This window comes from Ursus maritimus, unplaced genomic scaffold, assembly GCF_017311325.1.
Source record: "Ursus maritimus isolate PB19 unplaced genomic scaffold, ASM1731132v1 scaffold_35, whole genome shotgun sequence".
Classification (NCBI taxonomy): Eukaryota; Metazoa; Chordata; class Mammalia; order Carnivora; family Ursidae; genus Ursus; species Ursus maritimus.
Window position 1 is genome coordinate 21903929 of NW_024426119.1, and position 23289 is coordinate 21927217.

The 23289-nt window shown below is 41.1% G+C and overlaps 1 protein-coding gene across 2 annotated transcripts in view; it reads right to left on the bottom strand.

Moving 5' to 3' along the window:
* The window catches only part of TMOD3 (tropomodulin 3), a 78294-nt gene that overhangs the window by 36870 nt on the left and 18135 nt on the right, over positions 1-23289 (bottom strand). Inside the window, exons 2-3 of one of the 2 annotated variants that reach the window (XM_008705973.2) lie at positions 8321-8519; positions 1773-1929 (exon numbers count right to left, since the gene is read on the bottom strand). In XM_008705973.2, coding sequence (XP_008704195.1) covers positions 1773-1929; positions 8321-8446 — 283 coding nt within the window. In that variant the 5' untranslated portion in view covers positions 8447-8519. Of the gene's footprint in view, positions 1-1772; positions 1930-8320; positions 8520-23289 lie in introns of those variants that run through there. The other variant, XM_008705974.2, reaches the window with a different exon arrangement.

Below are 23289 nucleotides of genomic sequence, written 5' to 3' on the forward strand. Positions count from 1 at the left end.
AATTATACCCCTTGAGTTTACCTGAAACACACATAATAGCTAAAGGTGATCAATATTTATTCTCCTAAAATTATGTTTTCCTATATAAACAGGACTGAAGCTATAAACACTGTGTTGTTATAGGTACGGCCATTCAGATGAAAACATAACCAGTAGTTGTTTCTATGAGAAACACAAAGGAGCTGATGCTTCTGCTCATCTTTGGGATTTCCCACACTTCAAAACTATGCATTGGTTTTTAATCCTTTTTCTGGCCCTAAACGTTTGAGGGACAAGACAGTCCCATCTTGAACAGTAGTATCATGGTTAACTTTATGAGCCAGTTTGGCTGGGTATGGTGCCCAAATAATTGGTCAAATATTATTCTGGGTGTTTCTGGAAAGGTGTTTTTTTTTTTAGATGAGACTGACATTTAAATCAGTGCACTTTGAGTAAAGTCGTAAGTGGTGGGCCTCATCCAATCAGCTGAAGGCCTTAACAGAACAAAGACTGATCTCCTCTGAGCAAGAAGGAATTCTACTGGCAGAATGCCTTTGGATTTGAACTGCAACTCTTCTCTAGGTCTCCAGCCTCTGGCCTATCCTACAGATTTCAGATTTAATAAGCCTCCATAACCACACAAGCCAATTCCTTGCAATAAATCTCACCCTCTCCCCAACACAGCCTTTTGGTTCTGTTTCTGTTTCTCTGGGGAACTCGAATACAAGCAGCTACAGTAGTGATGCTGAACTAGAGATAAGGGGGATGTGGGGTCTAGTGAAAGAGCAGAGGAATTGGGGATGACAGATAATTTTTTAAAAGGCTTAATGCAGACCTCATGAATTACCTACTTAAAAGTCATTTGCTAGCCTTCTGCTATTACAGCGACTACAATGCTAAAATGAATTTTCCAGCCTCCCTTGACACTAAGAGGTAGCCATGTGACCGAGCCGAGGCCGAATTCTTGAGAAGGGCTTCCTTCCTAAGTAAAAGCTAAAGCCTAACTAGGAGAAAGCACTACGCTCTAACTGTTCTTCCTGTCTGGATTACTCAGGATTCAGATGTACAAACAGTGCCTGGAAGAGCCCATGTTCAGATTTTGCAACTGTCGCCACCATTCCCCAGTGTCCCACACCCTCAACAAGAGGGCAAGTACACTGTGGCTTCTCGGGCCAACCTGTACCGAGAGCTAAGAAACTTAACCTACTTTGCACTGTGTTCTACACAGAACTTGAAGATATACAGCTGTACTCGGTCTCCACTCAGCTTACCTAATGTCCAACTCTGCAAGGGGAGGGACCTGGACTAGAAACCTGAGAGTAATGGTTACAAAGCGTTGATGACTATAGCTATGAATTACTAAGGAAGGCTGTAGGATATCCTTTAAAAAGAGTCTTTGAAAATATGGCCTGAATTATGGCATTTCTCCTTCAAGAGAGGGGTTGGAACAGAGCAGTGCTTTGTCATCCTTTGCATTCTAGAATACACAAGTGAGTTTAACATTTTACCTCAGCACACTTTTATATTTGTTACAGTAGAGAACTAGAGTGTTATGTAAAATCACCGTATTATAAGACCTCGCTTACAAATCATCAAAAAGGAACTTATTGGCCAAGTTGATGCAAAATGCAAAAGAAGTGCCAAGTTACCTCACAAGTTCTTAAGTCAACAGTGTCCCATTTTTAAGGCTACGAATGATGCATCTCGAAAAATATTATCTCTCCAGACCTACCCCACCTATAAAAAGAAAAATTAAGTGCTATCGAACCATGACTTCAGAGTTCTATGTTTACCTTTTTTTTCTCCAGTGTAGGGCACATAGTCTTCCCTGTCCTTATGCTCCAACGCCTCCTTCTCCAGGAACGAAAGGAGGTGCTCTCTATCAAACGGCCCTGTGGCAGACTTTGACGTCTGGTTCTTCTGCCGGAACCCTGCAGGCAGAAGGGCATTCTGCCAAAGAGAATGAATCAGCCATTATGACCACCAAGAATGCCAACACTATATGCTTCCACAGATTACCCATTTAAGAAAGGCTTATGGACCGGAATGGGATACAGACATTAAACACTTCCTTAGAGGATTTTAGGGCAGCAATGTAAAAGTGTTCCACACAAAGTTTTTATCAGGTAGAATTCAATTACATCACTAAAATAAGCACACACACATTTTCTTCAGAAAGTATTCTACTAGAAGGAAACACCCTTTACTTTCTAAATGTCCTGGATGGTAATTTTAAAAGTTTTCTTTTTTGATTAATAAATGCTCAGCATACATGCATATACAGAAAATATTTCCATTACAAAAGAATGTTCAATGATATATACAACATATTCCATAATGATTTCTATTTCATGTTAAAGACTTTTTTTTTTTTTTAAGATTTTATTTATTCATTTGAGAGAGAGAGAGAGAGAGCGCACAAGCAGGGAGAGAGGCAGAGGGAAAGGAAGAAGCAGACTCCCTGCTGAGCTGGGAGCCCGACATGGAGCTCAATCCCAGGACCTGGAGATCATGACCTGAGCCGAAGGCAGACACTTAACCATCTGAGCCACCCAGTCGCCCCCTGTAAAGACTTTTTCATATAAAAACATGTATGCTGTACAGTAAGATATCAGAACGTCAATGGTCACTTGTTTGTGTTTAAACACACTGTGAAGGGCTCAACTTCTTTGTGCATGCATGCATACACCAGTACGAGGCTGCATCTGCAGCAACCCCGGTCACTGCTACTCAGGCACCGAGGCACGCCAAGGTACTCGGAGCACGAGCTGTATCACTGGGCTTCCCTGTGGGTACAGTATGTGTGAGTGCATGGAGGGACTGAGAGTGGAGAAGGCGGGGAGGCAATGGATTAAAGTTGTCTCTTACAAGAGAATTTTCTGAATTTTTACTAAGTCCAGGAACAATAAGCAGTGATTAGACAACATGAGCTCTATCCTTTTGCTCGTCGAAAGGCAAAGTGGTGATAGTGCTTTGTCTCACTATTCCCAGATACTCTTTTGCTTTGGAAATGGAAGGCAGCCCAAGAAGTCACACAAAAAGGACAGCCTTCTTTTAAACACATCCCCAAGTTGGCAATTATGCTGAATCTCATGGATTTTATAATTTTCATTATAAAGGAAGCTCTTATATAAATAATAGGGAATGTACATTTTATAATGAGAAAATATAGCACTTCCACTGTGGTCATTTGCTGAGATCCATAATAAGTTTCATAAAACTCACCTTTGTGTTCTCCTCCTGGATAGGCAGGCATTACGCAGAAAGCTCACATATAAATATGAAACACAAAGGAGGTCTATTCCTAACCCTGCACTAAAAATGTTTTTGTAACACAAAATTGTGTTAGGGAACATAAATAAAGAAACAAGATTTCTACCTACCAACTTCGAAATAGACAGCTCCCCAAGAAGAATGCACTCCCAACGAACCATCACGTCCTACCCGTTTTTACTTCCTGAAAAACTCATTCATCTGTTTACTTCCCTCTATCTCCAACATCATTACTTTGGTCCAAGCTATGATCAGTCTGGCATGGAATAGTTAGCTTTTCAACTGGTCTCCCTAGATCAATTGTCTGATACTCCAACTCCTACTCCATGATGTTGCTCTAGCCTCACCCATTCTAGCCACACTAGCCCTTCTTCCTCCCCTGTGCTTGTCACACACTTCCTTCTACCAGAAGCCTTCTCTAGAATGCTCTGTCCTCCATTTTTGCTACTCATTTTTAAAAAAGATTTTTTATTTATTCATTTGAGAGAAAGAGAGCAAGAACACCAGCAGGAGGGAGGGTCAGAGGGAGAGAGACAAGCAGACTCCCTGCTGAGCAGGGTGTCTGACGCAGGGCTCAGTGCCAGGACCACAAGCTGATGACCTGAGCCAAAGGCAGCCACTTAACTGACTGAGCCACCTAGGCGCCCCCTACCACTCATTTTTAAGACTGCAGCTCCATTCCCCCAAGGGAAGCTTTTCCTGACCTCGCATTATATGCTCTTATATTAATATGGCACAATTATTTGATTAATGCCTGCCTCCCCCCCACTCCTGCCAGCCTGCATCATGAGGGTAAAGACCACATTTGTCTGCTTACTCTTGTATTCCTAACCTAGCATAGTACCAGAATCTATTGGTTGCTCCCCAATTATTTATTGAATAAAGATTTGAGAATAATTTTTTTAAAGATTTTATTGATTTATTTGAGAGAAAGAGAGAAAGCACAAGTGGGGAGAGGGACAGAGGGGAAGGCGAAGCAGACTCCCTGCCACATAGGGAGCCTGACGCGGGGCTCAATCCCCGGACCCAAGCCAAAGGCAGATGCTCAACTGACTGAGCAACCCATGTGCCCCCTGAGAATAGTTTTAAAGAAAAATGCTCAGGGCACCTGGGTGGCTCAGTCGGCTTCAGCTCAGGTCCTGATCCCAAGGTCCTGGGATAAAGTCCTGCATCAGGCTCCCTGCTAGTGGGGAGCCTGCTTCTCTGTGTGTGTGTGTGTTCTTTCATCACTCTCTCACCCTCTCTCTCACAAATAAATAAAATCTTAAAAAGAAAATGCTCATTAAGGCAAATTAATAAAAGTCACTTTCCGTTACCATCAATAATGCATACATTTGCTCTTTGATGGTGGTAGTGATGGAGTTGCATTATTCCCGTGCACGCTCAAGCCCATGTGAAACACGTAAGTTTTAAGTGGTATGTGAGTTGGACTCCTGGCTCCTTAAATACAGTTTCTGAACACCTGGCTTTGGAGGCTAAAAACCCATCAACCATGCCTTATTAGAAGTATACTTTAGTCAAGTTAATAGATCATAATTATTTAAGAAACAGGTAAAGATCATTAAAATGATTGCCACTAAAAAGTACATGTTTCTCCCTCATAGAATTTTGTTGCAAGGATATATTCCAAGCCTTGGAAATGAAAAAATAGCTTTTGCCTAGGCTGGCGGGCTGGCTATCTTCAGAGACAGGTGTTTTGAGAAAATGCAGTAAGCTGGTAAATAAATATACTGAATGCAGCATAAAGAAAGTAAAATAGCCCTCCAAAATATAACACAGAACCATATTCAACCTCTATCTGCTCTTCTCTTCTGAGACCTTATAAGTTACAAAGGGGTTTCTCTGCCTGAAGTAGCTGCTACTACCCTTGCTCTCTTTTCTTACCTCATCTTTCACTGGCACTCTTCCCCCAAATTTTACCCAACAAGTGGCATGCTGTCAATAAACATCACTGTTCTTCGAGTCTCAACTAACAGTATCTGAGGTTGGGGGAGCTGCAACTGGGGTTGGGGAACTGGCAAAATACAGCCAGAAGTTAGAACTCAAGCCTCCCCATACAAGAAGCAGGCCATGGTTTTGCAAACAAGAAAATGCAGGCCATCAGCTTTTACAAATGTAGCATAGTGCATTTGTTAATAGGGGCCTCACTGCAGTTCAACGGAAAGACCACTAGATTTTGCTGGGGAGCAATGAGGCAGTGAGGAATCCAGTCTCAGTTCTTTCCCTAATTGTAGTAATTGAGGCAAGTCACCTAACTTTTGTTTTCTATCTGTAAAACAGAGGGCAAGTGCTAGCCCGATGATTCTCAATTGAGGTGCTCCCACAGGGGAGCGATGTCTGGCAATGTCTGGAAACATTTTTGGTTGTCAGAACTAAGGAGAGGAAGTTTTTGTTTTTTTTTTTTTTTAAAGATTTTATTTATTTATTTGACAGAGAGAGACAGCCAGCGAGAGAGGGAACACAAGCAGGGGGAGTGGGAGAGGAAGAAGCAGGCTGCCAGCAGAGGAGCCTGATGTGGGGCTCGATCCCAGAGCACCGGGATCATGTCCTGAGCTAAAGGCAGATGCTTAATGACTGCACCACCGAGGTGCCCTGGAAGTATTTTTTTTTTAATAATAATTTTTTATTATGTTAGTCACCATACAGTACATACTTAGTTTTTGATGTCGTGTTCCATGATTCATTACTTGCGTATAACACCCAGTGCTCCATGCAATACGTGCCCTCCTTAATACCCATCACCGGCCTATCCCAATCCCCCAACCCCCTCCCCTCTGAAGCCCTCAGTTTGTTTCCCAGAGTCCACAGTCTCTCATGATTCATTCCCCCTTCTGTTTACCCCCCCTTCATTCTTCCCTTCCTTAAGGAGAGGAAGTATTAATCATGTTTTTTATTTTTTGTATTTCATGATGCTTTGCCATCTGTGGGCCCTGCTCATGTTAAGAAAGACTACCTCTCCTGGGGCTAGCTGATTCCTAGGGATAGCAAACAACTCTCCCTGCCCCCACCCAAAAGTGTGCTTTCCATATGAAAACCAACCAATCCAGAGCTTGAACCCCAACCACCTCCTTTATCTCTCTCTCCCACCAAGCCAATTTTCCACCCCCAACCCCCCCACCCTAAATCACCCAGAACCAGCTAACTAGACAACTGGAGACTACTCCTATGGCCCAAAGCCCACTGAAATTACTCAAATTACCCAATCCTAAACTCGCCCAAACTTGCCAACCCTGTCCCACCCATTCCTTCCCTCGGAAACCACAAGAAAGGTGCTGGGCCACATTTGTTCCTTGCTGCTTCTGCTTCCTGACCAACCCAGGTGCTTTCCCAGGCGGCCCCGCGTGCTTCCCGCTCTTGGGAACTATAAGTATTAAGTTCTTTCTCCATGTCTATAATCTTACCACAGCTAATTAAACAAAATCCCAGGTCCATTTTTAAATAGGGGGTGTGCTATTGGCATGCAGAGACCAGGATGCTACTAAATAACTTAAACGCACAGGATAAGCCCCATAACAAAGAATTATCCAGCCCCCAACGTCAGCAGTGTCGAGGTTAAGAAACTCTGGGCTAGATGAGCTCTTCTGCTTCTGCCAGTTCTACAACCACTCGATTCAAACAGGTCTAACTGGGGCGCCTGGGGGGCGCAGTCGTTAAAGGTCTGCCTTCGGCTCAGGGCGTGATCCTGGCGTTCTGGGATCGAGCCCCACATCAGGCTCCTCCGCTGGGAGCCTGCTTCTTCCTCTCCCACTCCCCTGCTTGTGTTCCCTCTCTCGCTGGCTGTCTCTCTGTCACATAAATAAATAAAATCTTTAAAAAAAAAAAAAAAAACAGGTCTAACAGGTAATCGCCTATAGAAGATATTGCAGGGACACGATCAAAACAGTACTGTTATCCTCAGTTATCCCCGAGACTCAGGAGTAATGCAAACTCTTCCCTGTGGTAACAATTACGGTCAAGGGTTTTGATCTATGGTATATACACATTATCGAAGTGAAGTAATGCTGAGAAAAGGAGTATAATTCTCAATAAAAATTCAAACACATTCCAGCAGGAAATGTGTTGTAGTAACAAGGACAATTTTATAAAACAAACTCTACCTCAATTCTTAAAAGGCACTAAAAATCAATGTCTCAACATAAACATGTAGTAAGAAGCAGCAGCCTAGCAAATAACCCTTACCTTCAGGTTAAGCAGCTGTAACCTTTGGGTTCTCCCCTCAATGACTCCCCCCCCCCCATAACTACCAGGGAATAACAATTCAGGTGTCAAGGGGCTCTACCTTAGCCTTGCATAATTTGTAAGACAAATAACACCCACTGTGCAAATTAAAACACTGATACATATACTCAGGTCTGCTCCACATGGATTGCAGGACTGCTGAGCCTACTTAGATCTAGTCTACTAATGACTGGAAACGTATTCAATTTGGTCCGTATGTTTCAGAAAGGTACAGTTAGATTTAACATCGCAAAGAACCTTCTAGAGCCACTCTACACAGGGCCATTACAGTATAGAAGCTCTGAAGAGGCATAAAGTTGGCATACGTCAAAGAGCTAATCATGTGCTTCATCGCACCAAAAAACGTTCCTCCCTGCCCAGAGAGGAAAAGTTTTGTTTTTTTAAAAGAATTCATTTATTTGTGAGGGAGAGAGAGAAAGCAAGCGAGAGCACAAGAGCAGGGGGAGGGAGAAGCAGACTCCCCGCTGAGCAAGGAACTCAGATGGGAAGCTTGATCCCAGGACCCTGGGGTCACGACCTGAGCAGAAGGCAGACACTTCAACCGACTGAGCCACCTAGGCACCCGAGAAAAAATGTCTTACAGGTCAGACTTCAGAAATTTGAGAATAAGAATGCTGGTGAAAATAGTTCAGAACAGGCATGTCAGTGGAGCCGGGGGCGGGGGGGGGGGGCCAGAAGTGCGGGAACCGAGAAGAGGCAAAAAGTGCATCTGGATAAAGAGAGAACAGTGGGGGCGGGGAGTGCCAGAGAAAAGTCAAGAAAAAGATAACTGCTCAAAGGAAGTTACTTAGTTTCAAAGGGTTTGAAAAGTTATTTCATCACCACCTACCTCAGGGTCAAGATCATCCAGAACAGTTTCCAGTTGCTTCAGTTCTGTTTCTGATAGATTCCCAAGGAGCTCATCTTCATCTAGGTCCTTGTACTTTTCTAAGTCCTTCCGGAATGGTAGCGCCATGATTTGCAGTAGAGGAAGTCACTTAATTCTGCTGTTTAGTTCAGTCAGGAGTGATTTCCACTTTTTCTTAAAGCTATAGAGAGAAAAAAACACACACATTTCAAATATTAAGTCATCTCCACCTACTTCAATCTATTATTAGGTTGAGTGAAATGTAATTTCCAGCCGTCATATATTCTTTGGCCATCTATCACACACTACCCTTGTCTGTGGATCATTCAATGTCCTTACCTTTTATTTTTTGTTGATGAAAAACAAAATCGACTGGGAAAAATAGGGGGAGGAGGGAATATAAAATTCAAATTTATAAAACAGCCCTATGGTAGAATTGAGAATTTCTGATAACTGAGTTTTAGGAGGAAAGAACTCATGTGTGCCAAAATAAAATCTTTTCCATCAGTGACTTTCAAATTATTGCTACCAGAGTACTTTGTTTAAGCACGTTATGTTTAAGACACATTTGTTTTACTGTAAGTTGTGTAGAACACTATTTTCTGACTCAATAAGGGGGGACGTTAATATACTCCCCCAGTGAGGAGTGGCCAGTTGCCACTGGGCCGGGGGGGGGGTGGTTCTGAAAAGATACATCAAAAAAAATTTTTGGAAAGGTATTTTTAAAGGGAAAAATGCAGCATTTTGAAAATGTTTCCATAAAATACTCCAAACCATGCTGGGATATGTCACCCACTGACTGGCACGGGTGGTCACAAGGGTCTCATTATAGGAAAGGACCTTCGCCATTTCTTCACCGTGTGGATCTTTCCTAAATGAAGTAAAGCTCAACAAACAGCCTCTTTCCAGGTACAGCAGAACTGTCCCACGGGAAAAGATAGTTCGAATAAATCCCACAAAACATGCCAAGTAAAAATAAAGTATTTCTGTAAGTTCTAGCTGTAAATGTGAATCATTTGTTTCATAAAATGTTCCTATGTGAACAAGAAATAATCCTTAGACTTAGTGATTTGGCTCAATTTTTCTTGGCTGCAAAACACCCAGTACTTCAAAGTCTGGATATATTTCCTTTACTACTGCTTTCTCCCAAGTTTTTCCAACTTAATATTTAAACTAATATATTTTTGTCCTCAAACCAGCAACAGTTTATGGATCCTTTTACGTGTTTTCCTGTCCTAAGAAGAAAGGAAGGATCACCACAGGGGTCTGTCAGCTCCTGACCCGACTAGCAGCCACCTGGGTCCAATAACAAGCCAATTAACAGAACTGTGCTGATGCAGATGTTCAACTGCAGGCATTTTGTGTAACTGCCTGAGACAGGTCTGGCTTCCACCTGTTCCACTTGGCATCTCTTCTGGTTTAGCAGTTACCCTGGACTTTTTCAGTGTTTTTTTTTTTTTTTTTTTTTTAACAAATTATTATCGTTGTCATTACTAAGTTTGGTAAATCTCCACTTGATACTTCCAACTTTAAGATACTAAGCTTACGAAGTTTCTTCAGAGTATATTTTCTCAATTAAAAATAATACACTCTGCAGAGAAGATTAAATAGAGAGTATAAGCACTTTCAAATATATTTACCATCAAATGCAATTTTAAAGAAAGTAGCAGGCAATTTTAGGGGGAAAAATAAAAATTGGAACATTTGGGGAAAAAAAGTCAATTCATAAAAATACCACTGACATGGTATTTGAGACAGATAAGGGTGAGAAATTGATAAAAGTATATGAGCACATACCAAGAGTAATTATTAAGAGTATGCTGTTTTTTTAATGCTTAGACAGTCATTATAAAAAAGTTTTTAATGTGGTTTGATAGAATTTATTTTTGAGGTTTACAGTATATAACAAAGCCAATCTCTTAGTCAATAAATTTTTTTTTTTAAATACTAATTATTTTGAGCATCCCCTCCCTTTACTCTCAAAAGTGTTCCAGTATGGGCCATAAATTCAATAGTAAGGCACTATAATGGACAATATGATAGGAATGATTAGAGGTGAAGGCAATGCTGTATCACCCACGTTTGGAACACGACGGTCCCTGGAATGGCTAGATAGCTTACTCCAACAGACTGCTCTTTATCTCAGAGTAAACTCTGTCACACAAAGCTTGTTTATAGAATGGCTTAAAAAATAAAATGAACACCCACGAATGCACTGTCCAGCTTCAGAAAGAGAACATTACAAGGACTCACACATTCCCCTTTCCAGCTGCATCTCCTTCCCCCAACGAAGTAGCTACTGGACTGCATTTTGAATTAGCCATTCTCTTGCTTTCCTCTACAATTTTACAGTACATGTACCTGTCCTTGACAGGTTTAGGTTTGTTCTTTTTTTGCACGTTACACAAATGGACTCCTACAACATTTATCCTTTGGTGACTTGCTCAACGTTGTTTTGAGTTCGTGTTTAGAGCTGTACTTTTTTCATTTTCATTTTTGTAGAGTATTTCATTGTATAAATGAACACTTGACTGAACTTGCAGTCTTTCCCCTCTGTTTTTCCGCTATAAAACAATCTTGTTACCTATTTCCTGGTATACGTGTGCAAGAGTTTCTCCAAGTTATTGAAACCTAGGAATGGAATGGCTGGGGAAAGTGGTAATACTCAACTTTACTAGGTAATGTTAAACTATTTTCGAAGTGGTTGTATCAATTTACATTCCTAGAAGATTCCCTGCATGACAATTCATGTTGCTCATCCTTGCTAACAGGTTGGCTGTTGGCTAATTGTTGCTCTTAATGGTTCCTTATCTATGTTGCCATTATCCTTGCATATACCTCCATCTTAACCGCAGATTGTACCTAAGTATCTTCAAAACTTTAGGGTTTAACTGATATTTATCAACATACAATGGTAAGAGATGGTTTCCCAAAGAAGTAGATAAAATAATTTACTACTGAATGGTGGTAACGTAACTAAAGAAGGGAGTAACCATGCAAGTGTAAGAAAATGGGGGTCATCAAGCAAGATCTGGCCATGTTCATTAAGTGGGAGGGATGCACGGTGTCCTGACCAGCAGATGTGACTGGCTCGCTCCCAGTGCAATGACAGTACTGGTGTGGAGAAGCAGCAACAGGCAACCAAAGCCTGATGTCATTTGACATTTCCAGGACCCAATCCCTTCCCTTTGTTCTCCATGCTCATCAAGTAATCTCATTAAAACTTGGCTATTCACATAGCTTTCCTCACTGTAAATTACTAAACTGGTATTTTGGCTTACGTACCAATCTTTCATGAATGTGGTTAATATGGGCCACTTTTTAAGAGATCAGGCATCTACTGGTGGATTGAGATCAGGTCTTTCTGAAAGTAAAGCCGAGGACCACCATGCGAAATCCTAAGCATGGACTGGCTGGCCAGCAACTCCTAAAGATACGGATCTCATGTCAAACCAACAGTAACACTGTATTAGAAGTCATCATTCATCTGTCTTCCCTGCTAGACAACGTAAGCGACTAAGAGCAGACATTCCCTCCTATATCTCATTCCTTCTGGGTTGCCATCACCAGGGACAGTACCTGGTGGCAGGTAATTAAGCCAAATTTGATTGAATTAGATCATATATCATCTCCCTTTCCCTTTTTTCCCTTTTCCTCCCCCCAGACACCTACTGTCCCTCTTGTTCCCTAACTCTACTCTCCTTATCGCAATTAAAAAAGCACTGATAATTAGTCTTTGATACTTCTGTTAACCCTGCGCAGCCTCCCCATTACTCACCTTCTCTTCCCTCAGTGTCGACCCATTTGCTTTGATATTGAGAGTTCCCCACTGTCTAATCTTCCCCAGTTAAAACAAAACACATCTGATTGTCAGTCGTAAGAGCTCTGGAATTAAATATAAACCCTGATAGGGGCGCCTGGGTAGCGCAGTCGTTAGGCGTCTGCCTTCAGCTCAGGGCGTGATCCCGGCGTTCCGGGATCGAGTCCCACATCGGGCTCCTCCGCTGGGAGCCTGCTTCTTCCTCTCCCACTCCCCCTGCTTGTGTTCCCTCTCTCGCTGGCTGTCTATCTCTGTCAAATAAATAAATAAATAATCTTTTAAAAAATAAATAAATAAATAAGTAAATAAATATAATCCCTGATGAAAATTTGATTTTCTTTTGGGTAAAGAAATGAGTTTCCTCCTCGGGAGGCACGAGGCCTTATTCTTTAGATATACTAGGCTCAACACTGTGTGTCTTTTCCTCACTGGCTTCTCCTAGGAGCCCTAGGTACTTAACCAAGCTGACCTACCAGATCAGAAAGCTTTCTCTCAAGATCCCAGATGAATATTTGTTTTCCAATATATGTGCTGTTCATTCAACGAGTATTTTTAAACATCCTCTGTACCAGGAATTGACTTGTTCCAGACAACAGGCATACACAGTATACAACAGAGACAAGTTCCTTGCTCTAATTCATTTTGAAGGTGGCATACAGACAAAAAATGACAAGCAAAGGAACAAGATAATATCAGATAGCAATAAATACTATAAGGAAAAACTCCAGGACAATTTGCTATGGGGGAGATAAGGGTCAGGAAAGTTACTCTAAGTGGTTCAGAAAGACTGTTCTGAAAGGTGACTTTTGAGCCAGGTCCAAAAGGTCCCTAGCGGCTCTCTGAGGCTAGGACTCTGCTATCTAGGTGAGAAACAATGGTTGTAGGGTTGTAGCTGTGGAGATGGAGAAAAGTGGATAAATGTGTGACATATTTTGGAAGCAAAGCTAAAAGGACTCGCGCACAAATTGGTTGTAGGGGTAAGGACAAGAGATGCACTACGGGAGGACTCCTACGTTAACTTCAGTTAGTATTTAGCATTATTTTTTTGTTCCATGCCTATTTTTTCTGAGAGTTTAATACGGCCCTACAGCACCTCTATTTCTCAGTCTGGTTTCATTTATTTATTTTTAAAGATTTATTTATTTGAGAGAGAGAGAGAATACAAGCAGGGGGAGCAGCAGACAGAGGGAGAAGGAGAAGCAGGCTCCCACTGAGCAAGGAGCCTGATGTGGGGCTTGATCCCAGGACCCTGAGATCATGACCTGAGCCGAAGGCAGACACCTAACTGACTTAGCCACCAGGTTCCCTCAGTCTGGTTTTTTAAAAAAACGTTTCTTGGTTAATATTTTCATAATGGTTTTGAGACCCACACTGTGAACTGTTCTAATATGACTACTGTTGAGCACAGTTTTGAACAATTTCTGGACAAATTTTTGAAGAATAATAACCAATGAACTAAACAAACCAACCAACTGCAAAATACTAAATAAAATAATGGCTGGCTATTTAATACATTTAATACATTTTTATGCTAAACTAAGGCACGTGTCTTTGCTAATATCATTTCTCGTATCATCCATTGCAAAGAGCTAGATCTAAAAAGTGAAACGAGCAAGTAATTTGTCATGATTCTTTTTTAATGTTACACAACTACTCTAATTTATTATCTTTCAAATATTTTCCATTAGGGGCACCTAGGTGGCTGGGGTCCTGGGATCAAACCCTACATCAGGCTCCCTGCTCAGCAGGGAGTCTGCTTCTCCCTCTCCCTCTGCCCCTCCCCTCCACTTGTGTTCTCTCTCTCAAATAAAATGTTTTTTAAAGATTTTATTTGTTTATTTGACAGAGAGACAGCCCGCGAGAGAGGGAACACAAGCAGGGGGAGTGGGAGAGGAAGAAGCAGGCTCCTAGCGTAGGAGCCTGACATGGGGCTCGATCCCAGAATGCCGGGATCACGCCCTGAGCCGAAGGCAGACGCTTAACGACTGAGCCACCCAGGTACCCCTCAAATAAATAAAATCTTTAAAAAACAAACAAACAAACAAACAAACAAACAAACCAAAATAGTCATTCCAATATTTTCCATGCTTAGAGTCAAACTGTTAAAGAAGAGATGGTCATGAATTTGGCACCCAGCAATCATAGTGATTTTAAGATCTGCACAGCTACCCTTCCAACACCTAGTCTCTGACCTCTCTTCTAATGGTCCAGTCCTCCACCCTACCTCAATCCTACAATCCCACGGTTGTAACCTAATCCTTATCATTAGCAATAATTGTACCATTCCAGTACTCTCAAGAACTTTGATCCTCTCTGTCTCTGAACTCCTCTGGCAAAACCCCAACCCTGGTTAAAACTCTCTTCCTACTCCTCCCCTGCACAGGGTGTCAGATCAAGTGGGAGAAAAACACACATAGTGAAGAGCTGTATTTAACATTTATAAAGAATACTGCCTAGTAATCTTATGGCATGTCCCTAGTCCAGTCACTCTCCCACTCTCTAATAGGACTATTTTGCCTCTTTTTCTCCCTCAAATCTTTAATATTTCTTATTGCTCACTCTCAAAGACCTAATCCTAATATTTCACTGAGACTGTAGAAACTATCATAAAAGCAGACATCTAAGCTCACACTGCTACACTTACCAGCCTACCTGTATCTATAACCCTATACCTTCCTTTTTGCCTTAAGATTTTATTTATTTATTTGTCAGACAGAGAGAGAGAAAGAGACAGAGCACGTGAGTGAGCACATAAGCAGGGAGAGCAGCAGGCAGAGGGAGAAGCAGGCTCCCCGCTGAGCAAGGAGCCCGATGTGGGGCTCTATCCCAGGACCCTGGAACCATGACCTGAGCGGAAGGCAGACACCTAACTGACTGAGCCACCCAGGAGCCCCTGTCTTTTTGCTTCCATAGATGAACTGTCCATACTCTTATCTAAAGCCAATATCACCTCTTGTGACCACATTCCATCCCTTTTCCTTTATACATGATTGCTCCAGTAATTGTGACCCTTCTTTACTGGATCATGCCCATGAGCATACAGACTGTAATATATCCCCCAAATTAAAAACAAACTTTCCTTTGACTTCATATCCCCCTCCAGATACTACCTTACTTCTTGGTTCCTCTTTATAGAAAATTCCTTGGGGTGCCTGGGGGCTCAGTAGGTTAAGTGTCTGCCTTCAGCGCAGGTCATGATCCCAGGGTCCTGATATCCAGCTCCGTGTTAGGCTCCCTGCTCAGAGGGGAGTCTGCTTCTCCCTGTCCCTCCCCTCATTCATGCTTTCTCTCTCTCCCTCTCGTTCTCAAATAAATAAATAAAATCTTAAAAAAAAAAAAATCCTTGAAAGAAAAATTCATTATCCCTAGACCTCTCCTCTTACTCTCTCAAACCTTCTCCAATCTAGCTTTTGTCCTCAGCACTCGCTCCACCCCCAAATGATCTGGTTAGCAATAATCTGCACAACAGCAAATCCAAGTGTCAGTTCTTACCCCTCATCTTATGGGATCTATCAGCATTTGACAACAGATCATTCCTTTCATCCTCAGTTGGCCCTGGGGACATTATTTCCTCTTGGTCGCCCTTTACCTCTTTGGCTATCCCATCTCACTCTCCTTTACTGGTTTCTTCTCATCTGTCCTATCTTTAAGTGTTGGAGTATCCCCAGGACTTAGTTCTTCAGACAGCTTCTTCCTATACTCACCACCCCCCCAGGTGATTCACACATTGACAGTTCTTGGATTTCTGTCTTCAATCTGGACCTCTCTCCTGAATGCCATACTTAGAAATACTCCTAATTTTCTTCCCTATACCTGCTCCCACTATATTTTTCACCTTTTAATAAGTGGTAACTCCATTCTTTTAGTTGGTTGGGCCAAAAATCTTGGTTTCACTTTGACTACTCTCACACTCTACATCTGATCCATCACGCAAATCCTGTTGGCTCTAATTTGAAACCACCATGTCACGCTACCTCCACTGCTTCCACTCTGGCTCAAGGCATCATCATTTCTGACACGCCTACTGCAACAGCCTCCTAACTGGGGACCATACTCCCACTCTAATGCCCACACAGTCTATAGTCAATCTTCTGCTAAGGTGCCAGGACTAGCTTGTTCTTTGTAACTGAAGTTTTTATTGAGATAATTATAGATTCACATGTAAGAAATAATACAGAGTACACTCTGTCCAGTTTCCCCCAGTGGTAACATTTTGCAAAACTATAATACACCACCATACTGACATTTATATAGTCTGCTGATCTTATTTTGATGTCCCCAGTTTTCTGGTACTCGTGTGTGTCTGTGGGGTGGGGGTGGGGTCCATACAATGTTATCACCTTGTAGGTTTGTATATCCACCACCAAAGTCAAGATACTGAATAGTTTCCACACAAGAAGTCCTCATGTTGCCCTTTTATAACCACACCTGCCTCCTTCTCTAACCCCTGGCCAAATACTCATCTGCCTCTATTTCTAAAATTTTGTTTCCAAAGTGTTATATACATAGATTCATGTAATATGCAACTTTAGGAACTGACATCATTAAACATAAATCTCTAGACTTTCATCCAAGTTGCTGTGTCAATAGTTCATTCCTTTTTATTGTATTCCATGGTATGTATGTACTACAGTTTAACCATTTACATGTTGAAAATGATTGGGAATGATTCCAGTCCTTGCCTATTACAAATAAATTGTCAGTGAACATTCCTGTACAGGTTTGTGATAACTAGTCAGATTGCATTAATTCCACTGCTCACAACCTCCTAAAGGCATCTCATCTCAATGAGAATAAAAGTCAAACGGTCCACAAGGCCCTACAGGATCTCCCTGCAAGCCCCAGCTCATTTCCAAGCATTCTATCCCCTTGCTCACAGCACTTGATATTCTCGCTCTTCCTCCAACAAACTGGGCACATGCTTGCCTTAGGGCCTTTGCACTTCATGTTCCTTCTGCCTAGCACGCTCTTCCCTTACACAGCTGAACCTGCTCCCTCACTTCCTTAACGTCTCGGCTTAAATGTCAACTGATTTGAGACGTCTTCTCTGTTTATTATATATAAAAGATGAACCCCACAGGCACCACCCCAGTGCTGCACAAGGCAACCTCTTCTTACCCCGTATTTCCCTCTATATTACCTGACATTACATATTTATTGATTCATTGTATTCTGTCACTAAAATCTAAATTATATTCAAGCAAAGACTATTTTGTTCACTCCTGCATCTTCAAAAGAGAACAGACTGTGGCACATCCTAAGGAATAAAAAATAGCCAATATAACTAATTTCAATGCTAACAGTAAATTTATGAAAGTCATATAAGTTAACCTGGAGTCGGGGTGCCTGGGTGGCTCAGTCAGGTTACTGGGATTGAGCCCCATGTTAGGCTCCCTGCTCAGGGGGGAGCCTGCTTCTCCCTCTCCCTCTGCTGCTCTGCCTGCTTGTGCTCTCTCGTCCATGTTCTCTCTCTCTCAAATAAATAAATAAATAAAATCTTAAAAAATAAAAAGATAACCTGGAGTCATTCAAGATTATTGAAACACTAAACCTCTTAACTTTATATGACAGTAACTTTGTTTTAGGATGGTTCTTCCTGGATCATATCTTTCTAAATTAGGAAGCTATTTAAGAAATAAAAAAATCAAGGGGCACCTGGGTGGCTCAATCAGTTTTGAGCGTCTGCCTTTGGCTCAGGTCATGATCCTGGAGTGCCAGGATCGAGCCCCATGTCGGGCTTCCTGCTCAGTGGGGAGTCTGCTTCTCCCTCTCCCCCTCCCCTGACTTGTGCTTGCCTGCTCTCTCAAATAAAAAAAAAAAAAAAAAAAAAAACCCTAAAAAAAAGGAAAGAAAAAAATCAAGAAATGCTTATTTCTTTTTTACACTAAGAATAGAAAACTTAACCCTTGATTAATATGGCTCACTCCATATTCTTAAGTTTTTCATGTAAAATTGCTAGGCCTAGGTTCTTTAAAATTTGCTAGGCCTAGGTTCTTCAAATTTTGCCTTTCAAAAAAAAATGCATTTAAGTAACCTTTACATCCAACATGGAGCTTGAATTCATGACCCCAAGATCAAGAGTCCCATACTTCCCCAACTGAGCCAGCCAGATGCCCCCAAAATTTGCCTTTTTAAAAATAAACATATCTATCTATATATCTACACACACACACACACACACACACAACCAGCATGGCTAAACTAAAAAATGATGACATTAGCAACTGTTGACAAGGACGTGAAGTAACTGAAACTCTCATGAGTTGCTAGTGGAATGCAAATGGATTCAACCACTTTGGGGAACAATCTGGCAGTATCTACTAGAACTAAACATACTCGTACCATAATAACACAGCAATTTCATATGTCCAAGGGATATTAGTGTTTGTTAATAAAATAAGATTTACAAAATGTTTAATACAGCTTTATCCGTAATATCCTCAAATGAGAAATGATGCAGACGTCCACTACAACCAGAACACACGAATGAATTGTGGTACAGTCATAAAAGAGAACACTCATAGTAATAAAGTTCTGGACGTGTAAAAACATGAGCGAACTTAACATGTATTATGTTGAAAGGAATATAGAAAACTAGACGTGAAATACATACTGCATGCTTTTACGTATATGAAGTTCAAGAATAGGCAAAAATAATCCTTGGGGATGGAAATCTGAATAGCTATTGGGGGTTACTGATTAGGTATGGACATTAGAGAATATTCTGAGGTGATGAAAATGGTTGTATCTTAAACTGGGTGAGAGTTACAGAAGTATATACATATGCATAAAATATATTAAGCTCCCCACTGAAAATTTTCTTCAAGTTATACCTCAAAACAATTAAATATACACTTGCTTTGTGCAAGTAATACATGTATTTGATGTCGAGAATTAAAGTTCCCACACAAAGACTGATTTTTCTGTAGCCATGGTAACTAGTCATCAAAAAACCCAAAAACCAAAACCAAGGATTTGCCTTTGCAAGGCAATCAATCACCGTCACTTCTCACTTCTGAAGGTCAGCCAATCAGGAAGAGAATCACTCCAGTAAACACTCCTCAGTGCCAACTAATCAACAGACTCACCCAAATAATCATGCTTCTCTGTATGATGTCATTTTGGCCTTGGAAAAGTTTGCCAGTCCCGGAATTCCACACTTTCCCAAAACCCTATATAAAAAATTGCTCTCCTTGCTCAGGCTGTCCCTAGCCAGCATAGCTTTCCCTTACCATAGTATTGTTTAGCTTTGTCTTCTTGTTTCAGATACTGACTACTGACTAATAGTCTGATTATCCTTTCATGCTAAAGAAACTTTTAGTCATTACCTAATGTTTATTTTAAATAAAAGTGTTTCAATGTTGATACATAGTAGATTATAGTTAGGATCAAAATATTCCCTCTAGATAAATACCCATCTAATCATTTGACCTGGATTACAGCTCACCATCTAATAATTTCCTAAGTATCTGCTTCATTTGCTTTCTTTAAAAAAAAAAAATTCAAATCAACATTTCTTTTTTTTGTTTGAACCTGGCTTCAGAATTAATCCAGGGGCGCCTGGGTGGCACAGTTGTTAAGCATCTGCCTTCGGCTCAGGGCGTGATCCCGGCGTTCTGGGATCGAGCCCCACATCAGGCTTCTCCACTAGGAGCCCGCTTCTTCCTCTCCCACTCCCCCTGCTTGTGTTCCCTCTCTCGCTGGCTGTCTCTCTCTCTCTGTCAAATAAATAAATAAATAAATAATCTTAAAAAAAAAAAAAAAAGAATTAATCCAGAAACAATTTTAAAGTAAGTTAACTCCGTCTGGAGATTTTAACGTTTAAAGCCTCTAAAATGCTCCCTTATTTAATGCTAGGCTTGAGTTTCATCTCTGCTGGTTTGAGGAACTTTCCCTTTGATGGAGAAGGCAGGAGTAAAAGAGGGTCATCTACTCATTCCTGGCATTATCAAAGCAGAGGCTGATATGAATATCTGTCAGGGACAGCGTGCAGCAGCTTCCTCAACTGCAAGGGAGTTTAAGAGTCCCAGAAGATCATTTCCTTTTCATGGGCTTATGGTTCTAGATAACACTAATTATAACCAAAACATGTACTTCATGTCCACTGCATCCAAAGCACTATCCACAGTGTTTACCTTCTAAAAAGTAAAACCATTTTATTTTAGTTATACATAATATATATTAGTTTTATAGCAAATAAGACATTTTTTAAAGAGAAAAAAATTGGATGCTAACTCCATCCTTCTGTTCACTACATCTTTTATACAATGAAGCCTAAGAGACAGTGCATTAAATAATTTTGCGGAGTTGCTGTGTTTGACCCAGATGAGGGCACATCTGAGTGAGGTAGCTGCTTTGTGCACAGAAGTTTGAGAAAATGGTAGCTGATTATTCTGTGTAAAAATTCCATGGAAATGAACCAACCCACATACGAGATTAGCTAAGCAGCCCCATCTTTCCTGCCATGGCTACTGACACTGTATCGAATTTTTAAAAATGAGATCTACAGATCTCAAAAGCATAAAGAAAAAAATAAAATCTGAAGACTGAAGGGAACCCAGGAAAACTTGTTAGGGCCAGAAAAAAGAAGAGGTTGAATTAGAAGGTCACTTAGAGCATCCTCAAAGTAGAAAGCAGCCAGATAATTTCCGTGACTATTACAAGAAAATACTTCACAGGTTACTCATACCACTTCAAAAACCACCTTTCAACAAAACTACGGAGAGGCTCTGTGGCTCCCATGTACCCCATGTTCCTTCTCTGGCTCAAAGCAGCCAAACCAGCTCCCAGTCCTGGCCCACTACCTCTCTTTTTATACTTCTTGGTGGTGGTGTGGCATCAGAGATACAAGGCGAGGTCAGAGAGGCACCCACTCTGTGCACACCACTGCTCAGTGCCAAAACAGCCACACCCTAGCACACCCAGTTTCTCAGAACCAAATGTTTTTCAGTCTTCTCCTTTTCCTCCTCCTTCTTCTTTTCGGTTTAACAGATTGGGTAGGCTAGGAAAGGCTGAAGCTTTTTAAAAAATTGTTGCAGACTCAAAAATCTTAAAATAGCAATTACATCATATGACCAAGTCTCTCGGGGTAATAAGGTCACAGAGCTCTTTATCTCTGCTGGTTAACCTAAAAGAGTCTTCGATCAGTCATACTGTGGACAAAACCAAATACGAGATGAGGTAGCTTGGGGGAAGCTTAACAGTGCTCAGCCATCAGTCAAAACGCTGAATCCATTCCAAGTATATAATGGAGAGACCAACGTGAGGGCCTTCTTTCTCAGAGCTCTCCCAAAAGAAGGTATCGCTATGACTCATTCTTCCTCTAGCAAGAATTTTCTTAATCCACCAAGTTAGTAAGCGTTGAACTATATACAAAATCTTAAAATAAACTAGGCTAGATCTAAAAGAAATCATGCTGAGAGCAAGCTGAATTTCATGCAGTGAACAAAAGGTGAATGGTAACATCTTTCCTCAGGTTCATCCCTTCTGAATTTCCTGGGCTTCAGACCAGATTCTTTTTTTTTTCTTCATTCTGAAAAGCTCTCTTTTTTCAACCTTACCAACTGCTGCATCTTCAAATCATATATATGTATACATTTATGAAGTGCCTATTACATTTAATGTACTGTCCTGGGGAAGAAGGGGCACTGAACTGGAGGCATAGGACATGGGGAGAGAAAGGGACCATGGGACAGGAGGCAAAGAATTTAAGAAAATTTATAAAACAGATTCTTGGTTTTTTTCTCCCTGCTTTATAAATGCTTCTCAAACTGGAATTTAAGACATCACAGGAATCAAAGATGGTACAAGTAGGAAACAGAGACTATAATAATCAATTGTAGATTTAATATTAAATGTACACACATAGTTAATAGTTTCAATTTTTTTTTTCTAAAGATTTTTATTTATTTATTTGACAGAGACAGAGACAGCCAGCGAGAGAGGGAACACAAGCAGGGGGAGTGGGAGAGGAAGAAGCAGGCTCATAGCGGAGGAGCCTGATGTGGGGCTCGATCCCATAACGCCGGGATCACGCCCTGAGCCGAAGGCAGACGCTTAACCGCTGTGCCACCCAGGCACCCCCAATTTTCTTTTGATACGCTGTTGCTCTCTCTCAATTTTCAAAAGTGGTGACCAGCAAAGTTGGGTACACAGCGAAAGTAAATCTGATTCTCCCTCAGACCTTCCTGGCCCTTGCCGCCAGAGTATAGCCTGAGTGGCACACTGAAAAGAACCCATCACTGGGATGTCTCTTCTCTTTCTCCACTCCCCCTTTTCATCCATGCGTATGCAGAACACTACCCTCTAGCAACGCTATATACCAACAACTGTGGCACAACAAAGAGATCACGAAGCAAATTGCCGCTAAACTGAAAATGGGTTTATATAGAAAAATATACTTCTAAATGAGGAAACTATCCTGGGAGAAATCAACAAAATGTGCCTAGATGAAGATATACATGATGGTTTTTAGCAATATCTGCACACCTACTGATTTACAGTTAATAAGGCATCGAAATATTTTGTATGAAAGCTGCCCCTGCATTCTATACACTGTAAAAAGGTAAAATTTGGTAAAACATGGGAGAAAGTGCTCTAAGGGCTTACCACAACTAACTTAAACCACCAAAATAAACCCCCAAGATGTGGAAAATGTCAGAGAGAATACTTTTTATATGAAGATTTCCCAAATCAATGTTTTAAAAAAATACTAATGTACACACAGTATATAGTTACGATTGTTATTTGTGTTTGTTGTGTTATTTGTAATTGCGAAATAATGTACTATCTTGACCAAAATGGCAAGCATTATAGTAGACAAACGTCTAAAATAAAAAGTTCTTGACGTATCTCCCTACCCTGTGTCATGCTGCTAGTGTTTTAATCCTTCATGACCAGATTTTGTTTTGAACCAACAACTGATCTTCAAATAAAATTCATTCTTTCTAAATAAAATTCTACTTTCCCCTTCTTTTTGGGGAGGGTGGGTCTGGTTGGATTACAACGGGGATAAGATAGTATGAAGTTTTAAAAAATTTTAATGGGAAAGCCTTCAGTCTTAAAAATAAACGAAAAGAAAATCCTCAATTTTAGCTAGACTATGTACCTCAAGCCCTTTTTCTCTGCTAGA